Source organism: Stomoxys calcitrans, chromosome 3 (assembly GCF_963082655.1).
Source record: "Stomoxys calcitrans chromosome 3, idStoCalc2.1, whole genome shotgun sequence".
Classification (NCBI taxonomy): Eukaryota; Metazoa; Arthropoda; class Insecta; order Diptera; family Muscidae; genus Stomoxys; species Stomoxys calcitrans.
The window spans coordinates 149,995,182-150,009,306 of NC_081554.1; the positions used below are offsets into that span (position 1 = coordinate 149,995,182).

At 34.7% G+C, this 14,125-nt stretch overlaps 1 protein-coding gene across 1 annotated transcript in view; it reads left to right on the top strand.

Annotated features, from left to right (window-relative positions):
• LOC106090737 (carbonic anhydrase 2) overlaps positions 1-13,049 on the top strand; it is a 66,050-nt gene extending 53,001 nt beyond the window's left edge. Inside the window, exons 2-3 of the mRNA XM_013257023.2 lie at positions 11,890-12,305; positions 12,369-13,049. Of these exons, the coding sequence (XP_013112477.1) occupies positions 11,890-12,305; positions 12,369-12,731 (779 nt within the window). The 3' untranslated portion in view covers positions 12,732-13,049. The remainder of the gene's footprint in view (positions 1-11,889; positions 12,306-12,368) is intronic.
• Positions 13,050-14,125: the final 1,076 nt, after the last annotated feature.

Genomic DNA, 14,125 nt, shown 5'->3' on the forward strand with positions numbered 1-14,125 from the left:
CTGTATGTTCTGAAGGTGTTCATTTGTGTTCATTTAGAATCGAATTTATCGCATTTACTACTTGGGCTTTTGGTTTTTTATAATTGATGACTTATGTCGGTGTATCAAACCATTTGTATTAAGCTATTTTACTGGTAATTAGATTAAAAAAATTTTTTGTGGAAAAAGTAACATTTATTCAAAGAGTATTTCAAAGACTGAAAGATATTTAGAATCGAAGGACTTGTACGATTTAAAGCTAAAAAAAAATGTGAATAAATTTTCGAGGTAAAACAAATTGCATTTTCCAGGATGACCTCTAAAATTTGTAATTTTGTAATTTGTAATTTTATAATTTTATACTCAACGAAGTTCGTTAATCTAAAATACCAAAAAGTTTGAAAATCAGACAGCAGACATACAGGGTGGCTGATGAATATTGCTACAATGATGAATATTGCTACATTTTTTTTTCGGTGTATGGAATACATTTTTCTTTTATTCATGTTAAATTAAATTATTAAATTAATTATTAAATTATTATTAATTAAATTAATTAATTAATTAATTAAATTAATTATTAAATTATTATTATTAAATAGAAAAAAAGTTATTACATTTTTTTTTGGTAGCGGCTTTCATCAGCCACCCTGTACTGGGTAAGCAACATATGCCTCCTAACAATCCAATCATAAACTGAGCAACAAACATATTCAGCAAACCACAGACTTTTAAGCAGTCAGTTTGCTATTATAAAATTGCAATCATTCTGCTGTAACAGCAGAAGTATTGCTGTGATAGCAGACAATTTCACTTCAAAGTGTCAACGGGCCCTAAGTTTTTGACTTTTTATATGTGATTGTAATATAAATTTTAGCAGTTTTTTTTATTACAATTTTGTTTTCTTTGAGTGTATAAAATACTCTACGCAAATGACCAACCCTCCATTTACGTTGACAATCTGAAATGCATGATTGCATCACATGATTTGCCTTTCCAAAACGAAAAGCTTCTCCTTTCAATCAGATTTTATATAGGCGAATCTAGACAAAGTTGAATTTATATTCGCATAAAGGATGGCGGAATCTGTAAAGAATAAAAATTAAGTGTTTATGGTCTTTCTGCAAGTCTAATTGCTCCCATATGGAATGATTGGCTATTCAAATTCTTTTATTTTGATTTTTATTAAGTGTCGTCCATAATTGATGGCCATTATTGTGCTTTAGATGAATTGATGCAGTAAGATTTTGTTTTAATTAATTTCCCCTCGTTATGGCGTTGCTAGCATACTTATCTTACAATCACATCACGTTCTTTAAAACCATTTCAACAAAGAATTGTTTTGACTATGTATTTAAAAGTCAACATGGGAGGATTTGCAAAAAAAATTATTGTTGTTCAATTTGAAAACAAAAAATTTGTTGAAAAAAAACAACAAGTAAAAAGGCATTTAGTTAGGCCGGGCCGAACATTGGATACCCACCACCTCGGGTATATATGTAAACCCCCTTTCGTCACAATTCGGTGAAAATTGGATAACTTATGCACCCAAATTCGGCACGGACATTAAGTGGTCTAATAAATATATATGTTGAATTTTATATTTAAAATTTCAACAAAATCGGGTCAAAAATAAAGCTTTTATAAGCTTTAGACTCTTAAACGGGAGATCGGTCTGTATGGAGCTATATCTAAGTAAAGACCGATCTGAACCATATTTTGGACGGATCCCGGGAGACCTAAAATTACCCACTGTTTAAATGTTCAGCGAAACAGTGGAAATTTCAGGTAATAAACAAAGCTTTGATGGGCTTTAGACCTTTTATCGGCAGATCGGCCATTTTGGCCATTTTTCTACATTTTACAATTTTTCCGCATTACCCAAATATATTGTTAAATTTTTAGGTTATGTCATACAAAAATAACATATACTAGTGTGATAGCAAAAATCATGTATCGTATGTAAATTGACATTTTTGACACATACAGTGAAATACCAATGATGGTATGTCATTATACAAGAACATTGAGTATGATAATAGCTTTAACAGTTGCCCAACAACAAAAAATCGAGTGCACTATCTGTCAAAATCAGTGATTATTGCAACTCTGATTTTGAGTATGTTACTGGTTGGCGTGTGTGTGTGTGTGCTGTGGTTCTTAACTGTAAAGCACACACGCAACCGAACGTTATGAAATCTCGTTGACAGATAGTGTACTCCGCGTAAAAAAATTGTCCTCAGCTGTTTGCTGTACACTATCTGGGTAAGTTTGTCTTGACTGTTACCGAAAATTTAGCGTGCAGGTACGCAGCACAAATTATTTTTTTTTTTTCGTAACAGGGTGACACAGTAGGCATTGGAAAATTTGTTCTCGCAATTACGAATGAAAATGTATGTTGCATGCAACATGAAATAAAGTTCTTTGCAAATAGAAACGTTTAAGTTCAGTACATATGTACCTTACTAACCAAAAATTATTATAAATTAAGGAACCTCGTTGCAAAATATGGTTTTATAGCACGAAAATCATTTGCTTTCGTGTGATACGGATTTCCTGCTTTTGGGTTGGTACTCTGTTCGACTTTTCTCATGAAATGTTGAACTCCATAGAAAAAAAAATTTAAATTAAAAATGCGAGAAAAAATGATATCTCTTTTACTCTTAGGACTAAGAGATAACAGTAAAAAATTATTAAATTTAGCGTAATATGAAGGCAAGATTGTGTTCTTGTAAATGTGTTAAAAAAAATTTAAGATATTTCGTTTAAGTTTTTAACAACCATTAAGGTTGCGAATGGCATCCGAAATTTGCAACCACCCATGCGTTCTTTCTTGGTTTAACTTTATAGCGCTTAACATAACAGCATCCCATGCATAACTGTAATCCTATAGTCCTCATAGGTTTATCGGGCCACATTTTTATATATTCTCAAAGCTTCTATTTGAACCCATATTAGCTGCGTTTTATTTTTGTACTATATATCGGTTATTACTATCTGTTATTGCATATTACGAGAACTATCCAGGACAGCTTCGTACTGAAATTCTATCCAGAACATTTGACTTGCACCGGATATGACTAAAATAAAACAACAATTTTACGGATCAATCTGCATGCCTGCTCGTAGAGTTTTTGGGAACTGAACGACCTCTAAAGAAATTGAACCCAAAATTTAAATCACAAATTCTGCTTTGTTCTAAAGATTTTTAAATTCAACCTTAGATCTATTGAAATAGAATTACTAATGAATTTTGAAAAAATCGTTCATAAATACTATTTTATAAAAACCACAAAATGCAAGAGCTTGCGTGAAATTCTGGTTAAATATTCTATCCTTAAATTCTTTACATCCAATCACGTAGGTTCGCTTTAGATTGAATGATAAAAGTTTATTGTATCAACAACATTACGTAAGTTAACTTTTTATTATTTGAATTTAAATAAATCGCTTCATTTATATTCTTACCACTTATGAGATAATTGGAACTACTTCAACGATTATTGTGATTGGCTGTTAGTTTATTACAAAACTTTACGTCACGAGTAGTATATCTAAAACTATGATTGTAGAGGGAGTGTGAAAAAAACAATGAAATGATTAAAAAAAAACAAGAAGTCAAGATCCCAGATCGGTTTATATGGCAGCTATATCATGTTATGGACCGACTTGAACTATTCTAGCACAGTTGTTGGAAGTCATAACAAAACACGTCATGCTAAATGTCAGCCAAATAGGATAGGATAGGAATTGCTTCCTGTAGAAGCTCAGGAAGTCAAGACCCCAGATCGGTTTATATGGCAACTATACTAGATTATGGACCTATTTGCACTATTCTTAGGACAGATGTTGGAAGTCCTAACAAAACACGTCATACCAAAATTCAGCCTAATCGGATAAGAATTGTGGCTCTATAAGTCAAGATCCAAGATCGATTTATATGGCAGCTATATCAAAACATGGACCAATGTGGCCCACTTAAATTTTCAAGCGGCTAGCTTGACTCCTTCGAAAGTAAGCGCGCTTTCGACAGACAGACGGACGGACATGCCTAGATCGACTTAAAATGTCATGACGATCAAGAATATGCAATATATACTATATGGGGTCTTAGACGAATATTTCGAGGTGTCCTTAAGCCTTTTTCATTGAGTTCGTCTTTTCGCCTGCACAACTGTCAAAACGTATTATAAACAAGTAAAAGCGTGCTATGTTCGGCCGGGCCGAATCTTGGGAACCAACCACCATGGATTCTGCCTAAAATTTATACAAAATAAATCTTGTTGAATGGCATAGTTTTATTCTACATACCAAACTTCCGTTTTACCAGCAAAAATAAAGCTTCTTGAAACCGAACGAGGATGATCGAAACCGATTTGGACCGTACTTGGCATAATTGTTGGACGTCATAACAGAACACTATGTTCTAAATTTTAGCTCAATCTGACCAAAATTGCGGCTTCCAGGGGCTCAAGAAGTCGAATTAAGAGATCGGTTTATATGGGAGCTATATCAGGTTATTGACCGATTTGGACCGTAATTGACACACTTGTTGGATTGAGGTTTCCAGGGTCCCAAGAAATAGAGCTGGAAATATATCGATTGCACTATCGATACTATATATATTAAATTTTTGGACTGATTATCAATTGATATTTTTCCGATGGATACTGTAGAAAAGTTAAATTTTTTGCAAAATTTAACAAAAATAAGCAATTCGACACTGAATGCATTCTTTAAGATACATTGCGCCTATAGAGGGCTCAATTTTCATCCGATTAGCCTAACATTTTGTACAATGAAATCATCTCATGACTTTCAACTGGCTTCATTAATCTTGGTTTTATTTGGTCTGTGCATTGATATTGCTTCCATATAAATCGATCTCCGGATTTTTACTTCGCATTTTCGTTTGAAATATAGGTTATGGGAAATTAACGATAGTATCGATATTTATCATTAAACTATGCCAGCTCTACTAAGAAGTCAAATCGGGAGATCGTTTTATATGGGAGCTATATCAGGTTCTTAACCTATTTGGACCGTACTAAACACACTTATTGGAAGTCATAACAGAACACTTTGTGCAAAATTTCAACCCAATTAGACAAAAAAGGTGGCTTCCAGGTGCCTAAGAAGTCAAATCGGGAAGTCTATATATATGGGAGCTATATCCAAATCTGAGCCGATATAGCCATTCCCAACGACCTACATCAATATTAAGTATCTGTGCAAAATTTCATGCGGCTAGCTTTACGCGTTTGATCGCTATCGTGATTTCGACAGACGGACGGACGGACGGACATGGCTAGATCGTCTCAGAATCAGGTATGGCCTAAATGGGTTGATAATCTGATATAGCTGTCATATAAACTGACCTTGGGTCTTGACTTCTAGAGCTTCTAAAGTGCGCAATTCTTATCCGATTCGGCTGAAATTTTGAAGTAAGTGTTCTGTTATGACTCCCAACAACTGTGCTAAGTATAGTCTAAATCAGTCCATAACCTGATATAGCTGCCGATAGGACTTTTTGAGCCTTTAGACTTTTTGATACCTATCTTGGAATTTCCCATCCCCGGATTGGCTGTTGTATTTACTAAGATATTGAACTCAAATTGCACTTCTGGACTTTTTGTGCTACCCAATAATATTACAAAGGAGCTTTTGAGGGCAGTTGTTTTGTAAAATTAGCCCTTCAAACTTTTTTGCAAATGTTGAATCTCTTTCCATATCCTATTTCTATTTTTTAAATAAATGCTCAAAAGGGTCAGGACTCATTTAAAATAGATTACAACGATTTTTGTTAACGTGCCTGAAATTCTTCTATTGCTTTTTAAAAGAAAAAGAGAAACATTAATATATAATACTTTCTCCCTTTTGATATCTTTCAATGTTTCTAAATATTGATTATGCAAGCTATTGAAAAAACAACCAATTTTGCATGGTCCTAAGTTCACGTTTAATTGCAAATAAGTCCACTTTTAATTGCAAAATTAAACAAGACAAAAAATGTGACATTTGAAATTCAAATAAGTATTGCCCATACATATATATGATAATGAAATCTGTAGAAAGAGTCTTAAGTTAATTATAAATTATTATATTGCCAAATTAAAAGCATAGGAAAATATATTTAATAATTGTATGGGGTTTAATTGAAATCTGGTTAAACCAGGACAGAATTGCAAAAAAATGCATGCAAATTAAGAAAATAAACTGTTGTTAGGCTAATTAATATATAGGATGCTTCATTTTGACAGTTACTGTTCCACATATTGGTTTGAGATTTGACGCATTCAATGATATGTCTGATTTGTCAAATATTCATTAGTGGGCCACCTATTACTTCTTTTATTATGGCAAATATAAGGAACCATTATTGTTACAACGCTGGGATTTGAAATTTGGAGGGAACATCAAGTACACTATTCAGCGTTGGTCATCTTTCCACTAAAAGCTAAATTTATGAATATTTCAAAGATAAAACTTCTCTAATAAGTGGTGTCGTTCGCTGTTCGAATTTGGCTATAAACACACTGAAAAAATGTGTGTCCTAATTTTAAAGATTCGAGCCAAGGATTAGCAAATTTAATATAAAGATGAACAATTTTCCAATATTTGTAAGGAAACATTCCATATAGTGAAAATATTTTTCTTGATATTAAGAATTTTTTATTTCGAATGAAAATTAGGAAATTAACCTTGGGATAAGATAAAAGGGAATCGTAGTTAAAGACCCAAAATAGCCTTACGAATCAATCAACGATCAAAATTTCAAACGGATAGTCATTTCCGTTAGTAAATTTTCATTTTCAATTTTAATGTTTTGGTTCTTTGGCTCATTTTCATTGCATAAATCCGTCGAATAAGGAAAAATCTTAAATTTTGGACCAACTTTTTTTCAGCGCAGGTAGTAGTTTTTTGCAGGTCAAATGATAGAGCCGTTTAAACGAATCTGGTCTATGCAACAGACAATGCCTTATCTTCTCAACCATCTCCAAACAAAGGGGTTCTCTTTGCATTTACTTTTTTTAAAGCACAGTATTTTTTTTTTTTAATTTAAATCAAATGGGCTCAAGCTCTTCAAAGACACTGGTCAGTACTTCCATAGCTGTAAAGAATAGTAAACCCATAATTTATATTTATATACAAAAAGAAAACGATGAAATGAGACATTTTGATTAATGGGCAATGGACACTTATGTATGAAAATTTTCCATAATCAATTACACTTTACTTCTGACTGAAATTTTTGTTTGCACTTTTGTTAATGGAGATGTGATTGTAAGTAGCAACTTCGATCCTTGATGTTAATCGATTGGATATATTGAGTCACAAATTGATTTGTTCTTTTATTACAATGGAGGCGTTGAATTGGCACAAATTTATTCGTTTACGCTAGCATAGCATATCCTCTTTATTGATTTCAAAAAGCGAAAATATGCATTCTTAATATCGTATGAAAGTCCAGTAATAATTGTTACACAGAGAAACATATTTTTTAACTACTGTTTTGATTTTGTGTTACAGACAGGGTTATTTGAAAGCTATATTAGATTATAGACCAATTTGGATGGACGTAGGAAGCCATAACAGAACACTTCGTGCAAAAGTCGAATTCAAGTCAAACGACCATTTTATACGAGATCGAGACGGCCCATTGAGCACAATTTCGAGAGGATATCTTAATTCGGTAGGGTGGCCGAATTAAGATATCCTATCCTTACTAGATTTATATACCCCATTTTCTATGGTGGTGGGTATAAAAAGTTAGTTTGTTCGTACCACTAGTGTGGTACAGAGTATTTTAACTAGTACATTTGTTTGGAACACCCAGAAGGAAGGGAGATAGTCCCATTGATAAGTATACCGATCGACTCAGAATCATTTTCTGATTCGATTTAGCTATGTCAGTCAGTCTGTCTGTCTGTCTCTGTCCATGTTAATTTGTGTACAATCTACAGGTCGCAGTTTTCATCCGATCGTCTTCAAATTTGGTACAGGTATGTTTTTCGGCCAAGAGATGAAGCCTATTAAAAATGAAAAAAATCGGTTCAGATTTGGATATAGCTCCCATATATATGTTCGTTCGATTTGCAGTAATAATGCAATAAAATGGTAATTTGTTGACCGAATCTCTCAAAATTTGGCTGGAAGGATTTTCTAATAACTCTCGACATTACTGGTGAATTTCGTAGAAATCGGTTCAGATTTAGATATAGCTCATATATATATAAATCGCCCGATTTTCACTCCTAGAGCCACTGCAAGCGAATTTATTGACCAATCTATCCAAAACTTCGCACAACGCTTTCCTTGACGACTTTCTTAATGTCTGTAAAGTTTTCTCGAAATCGGTTCGGATTTAGATATGGCTCCCTTATATACGTTCATCCGATTTGCAGTAATATTGCAATAAAATGGTCATTTGTTAGCCGATTTGGCAGGAATAATTTTCTTATGCCTCTTGACATTACTGGTAAAATTGTAAGAAATAGGTTCAGAATTAGATATAGCCCCCATATATATGTTCGTCAGATTTTAGTTAATTTTCAATAATGTTGTAATTTTTCAACCGTAGTTATTACAGTTTGAAAATATTTGCTCGAAATTTGATACGAATTGCTTACTAACCTATCTGAAACACCCGGCGAAGTCCATCAAAAGTGGTTCAGAATTGGATATAACTCCCACATTGTACTTATAGGTAAGGTATAGGGTATTATACAGTCGGCACCGCCCAACTTTTGCCCTTCCTTACTGGTTTTAGGCAAATTTGCGCAGGAACATTCAATTTAGAAACAGGGGCAAACTTCTCACATATCACTCAGTGCTGTCCGATTCAAGTTTAAGCTGATAGAGGGCTGAACGCCTGGATTCGAATCCTGGCGAGAGTATCAAAAAACATTTTCAACGGTGGTTATCCCCAAATAATGCTGGACACATTTGTGTAGGATACTATGCCATGCATAGAAGCCATCTAAACACTTCTCCTCCAAAGAGATGTCGCGCTGCGGCACGCCGCTATAAAAAGCTTAAATTGAGCTTTAACTTGAAACGAACAACACTCATTGATATGTGGCAAATTTGCATTTGCATTTTGGGAGTTCCCAATGCCTTTGATCTTTTTATTTATTCCATACAGCATCTATTAGACAATAGTATTGTATATTCCTTTTGATCTCAAACTGACTTCGTTTGTTGCGTTTATGGCGCTACCGATGTTACCAACATTCAGCGTTTTCTTGCTTTGGCCTTGCCTTATGATACTCATCATTCCGCTTTAAACATTAACCGATTTTTTTCAAAGACTGTACTTACTGTTCGCTCTGATATCGAATCAACGGGAAGGCGAGTAGCATTTTTGAGTAGCAATTGGAATACCATTTATATTCAACGTTGCACTTGGTACGACCTTCTAAAGCAGCTTATTAAGAAAGATCACACGGCATGCTGTTTTCTAGTCTAAAACTTCATTTGTTTCTTAGTTCCTCGGGAGGTTTTTCCCTATTTAAACTAATAATCGAGTGTCAGTTAAGGTTATTCGTTAAAGTCCTACAAGCAAGGATACCAAAAATTGGCATTACCTTTGAAGGTATGGGACCTAGGCTGGTCAGATGGTTGGAATTGGTCGGGATTATCCCGACTTACTGTGGCTATCCTGACTCCCGACTTTTCGACAATATATATGGAAAATCCCGACAAGTATTGAACGAATCGGAAGTATAAATACAAGAAACCTTCTCCTGTGCAATGTGACTCGAAGCATTTGAGTCACATCCGTTGTCGATGCGTTGCGATGCAAATATTGCTATCGGACTGAAACTTGGAGCAGTTCTGTTTTGGGACCCATTTTATTTTATTTATAGTAGTTGTATTTTTCATGCGTTTTCGTTGAAGTTGAGACCTATGAGTTGTATTAACGCCTTTTTAAATCATTGCCAAGAATAGGTCAAACTTTCGGTATGGTCCCATATAGACTGTTCTCCTGGTGTTACCCCTCGAACGCACAAAGAGTATGATTTTTATCCGATTTTTTTCTACATGCCCTTGTATCGAAATTACGATAGCGAATGAAGGTATCTGTCCGAAAGTTTGCATAGCAACATCTTATTGATGTAGATCGCTAGGAATTGAAAAAGGTATATATGGATATAGCTCTCCTAAAAAATTGAGTTGATTCTTTTTAATTTTGGTATGTAAAGTATTTTGGTGGCCTTAAACGCCCACACCGAATACCACTAGATAGGTCCATATAATGGTATAGCCACCTTATAAACCGATGTCCAGTTTTTCACGCTAGTGTTTGTACGAATGAAGGTATCCGATTGAAAGTTTGCAAAGCAACTTCTTACTAATGTAGGTCGCTGTGAAAAAGGGATATATGGATAAAGATCTCCTATAAAATGGACTTGATTTTTTTAATTTTGGTATGTAAAGTATTTTGATGGCCTTAAACGCCCACGCCGTATACCACCCAGATAGGTCCATAAATGAGTATAGCCCTCTAATAAACCGATCCCCAGTTTTAACTTGTTGAGTCTCCAGAAGCCCCAATTTGTATCCGATTTGACAGAAATTTGGAACGTGAAGTACACTTAAACCTTCCATAAAACATACTTTATAAAACGTTCCATCGATAAGGCTTCTTGAGCTGTCAGTAGTCTAAAGCAATAGCCTACTAAACTTTTAGTTGGGTGTCCAACTACTACACTTGGTGTTGGGTGTCCAACATTCGGCTTGACCGAATTAAGCCCGTTTTTACTTACTTTTTTAATAAAAATTAGATATTGACAAGGTCTTGCGTTTTTGGAGAATCCCAACTAATCCCGATTTATAGCATAGAGTTTCCCGACTTGTTTGAGGACCTGGCAAACTCAATTATTTGATTGACTTTAGATCTCAATATCGCGATAATATTTTGTAGGCGATGGAAAGAAGACTTATAGTTGGAACATACTGTTTTATCTCCTTTTTTGTACGGCGGTATAGCATGTTGATTCCAATCATTCATGAACCTCCGGTATCGAATACCTCAGATGAAAAACCATGGGCTCCTGCTGCCTTATTTTTTAGCCGGTGATATGCTATATTTATTTTATACACTGACAAAATCATGCACCAATGGTGTCATTGCCATTAACAAGCGGTGTAAGAAACATTGACATCGTGCGAGGATGATACCATGTACCGACAGTTAGGAACTTCATCCATAAAAACGTGTATACCTTAAGTTTAAAAAGCTCTTAAAACACGCAATTATGGGACAAAAACTTTTTCCAATCTGCAATAATTGTACACAAGTTGATGTCAGTTTCGAACGTTTCGTTCACAAAAAACTCTTGTTGATTTATGAACATTTGTGTTTATTCTGACAAAATCAGTGTTGATGTTGAGTGTTGATGCACTTTTATGAACCAATGGGGTTAATTTGAGCATGGTTGATTTTTTATATGGGTGTACTATCTAGGCGCAATAATCCCAATAATTGTTTAGGTGATTAATTCAGGAGTATATTCGCCCGCTACAATGAGGTACTAACAGTTTTGCAAAATTTTATCTACATATACTTACCACGTTCTCTGCATTCTACCATTATCATCTTCACAGGAAGGTATGATTGCACTAAAACCTCTAATCTAAAAACCCATTTTAAATCCGGATTTAAGGCCTTCGTCAGCTGATTTTATAAAGGGAAAACAGATGATCGATCCATTTAATCCGGATTTAAAAGGCAGTGTAAATGGGATTGTTTATATATGATAAACTGTTAAATTTGCTCACACTCGCGATCTTTAATTTCTTAGACTTTTATCCACCCTCCCTTTTTTGAAGATATAGTAATAATAAATCAAAAGTCCTTAATAAAAAAACCCTCATTTTTAATATTATATCATATTTCTTTTTCAGGACCCGACAAGTGGTTCGTTGAATTCCCTCAGGCCAAGGGCTCCCGCCAATCACCCGTTGATATCAACACTAGCTCTGCCAAAAAGGGTAGTGACTTGAAAGTCTCACCACTCAAATGGAAATATGTTCCTGAACACACCAAGAGTTTGGTGAATCCCGGCTATTGCTGGCGAGTTGATGTAAATGGTACTGAATCCGAATTGACCGGAGGACCTTTGGGAAACAATATCTATAAATTAGAACAATTCCATTGTCATTGGGGCTGCAATGATGGCAAGGGCTCCGAGCATACTGTCGATGGTGTTTCCTATGCTGGTGAATTGCATTTGGTCCATTGGAATACCACAAAGTACAAGAGCTTTGGTGAGGCAGCTTCCAAGCCTGATGGTTTGGCTGTATTGGGAGTTTTCCTTAAGGTATGTAAATCATAATTTCTAATTAATGTATAACAGAATTTAAGCAGTTTTCTTTTTATTTAGCCTGGCCTCCACCACCCTGAATTCGATAGGGTTTCTAGTCTCTTGCAATTCATCAAACATAAGGGTGATCGTATAACCCTACCCAATGGTTGCGATCCTGCCAAACTTTTACCCAGCACCACCACCTATTGGACTTATGAAGGGTCCTTGACCACTCCCCCCTGTTCGGAGTGTGTCATCTGGATTGTCTTCAAGACCCCCATTGAAGTGTCTCATGAGCAATTGGAAGCTATGCGTGACATGAACTGCTACGATGTCAAAGAAGACTGTCCTTGCAATGAGTTGAATGGCAAGGTTATTAACAACTTCCGCCCTCCTTTGCCATTGGGCAATCGCGAATTGCGTGAAATTGGTGAACATTGATAGAGAGACAGCTAGAGAGCAAATGTTGAAAACATAACGAAATGCATGAACAAATGGTATTAATGCTTTATCCGGAGTTTAGGTCCTATTTACTAAGTATTCCACGGAATAATTTTATTATAAATTATTCACAAGAAGTTTTTTTTTTGTGTTAATTTACCATTTTTTGCTTATGTTGTTGATAATAAACTTTAATAGATATTCATCTAATTGTGTGCACTGATCATTGTAAATGCACTTATAATGACAGTTATTTAGTAATTTAAATTTTAAATATGACAATTGTTTATAAAAATAAAAAATCATCAAATATGGTTATTTACTGTGTTAATTAATCTTTATGCGCTCGGCTGAACTCGCAGATCTTTTTTATTATTCAACGAAATGCTATAAAATTTTTAGTAGTTTCCGAAAAAAGAGTTAACTATTAAATGGATAAAAACCACATAAGATATACTAGTCTGACGAAATATTTCAAAATATCCATCTCTAGGCCGGCTTGCTGCAAATGTAATAGTAAAAATAATTTATGGCCATTTCTACTTAAATCACTTTGTTGTCGTTATCATTTGGCAAATAATGTGATTTTATAATTATTTTGAAGCTACCAAAGCATTCGTTTCTGAGTTTATTATAAAAGAAAATTATTCGTGATGGAGTTCAAGCGTAATGGTGTGATTGCTTTAGCTGCAAAACCACAACAGAATATTGTTGGTGAACTCAAATACCTCAAAGTTTTCAAAGTGTTTGGATATCACACCATTATGATGTTGTTGTTGTTGTAGCAGTGTGTTGTTCTCTGAGGCGATGCTCGTTGCCGGTGTAGCACACGGTGTAGTCTGGTCAATCCGGTACTAACATTGCCAAACATCATAACAAACGGTGTAGTCTGGTCAATCCGGTACTTACATTGCCAAACATCATAACAAACCATAAGTCGAGCGGAGCCCTACCCTACCGCGTCTACGTACTACTTTTGATAAATGCAACCTATGTTGAAATCTAGACGGACTTACATTTGTATAGGTATGTAACCTATTGAAATATTGAATAGAGCCTTGTAAGATTTTCTTACGATACGACCTAAATTGTGGCTACTACAGCCTTAAAAAGCCATATCGGATGAAAGACATATATCTAAATCTGAACCCATTTTTATGAAATTTCGCACACAGTTTGGGACGTCAAATCAAAAATCGCATGCGAAATTTTGTAAAGATGGGACACAAAATTGTAACTGCTACAACCTTTAAAGGCCATATCGGATGAATGAATCTGTTGTTGATATATGTATGAACATGATTTATGTTTGTTCTGAAAACACCAGTGTGTTGATTCACAATCATAAACCAATTGGGTCAATTTGACAACGCCATTTTGTTGGACTGGAAATT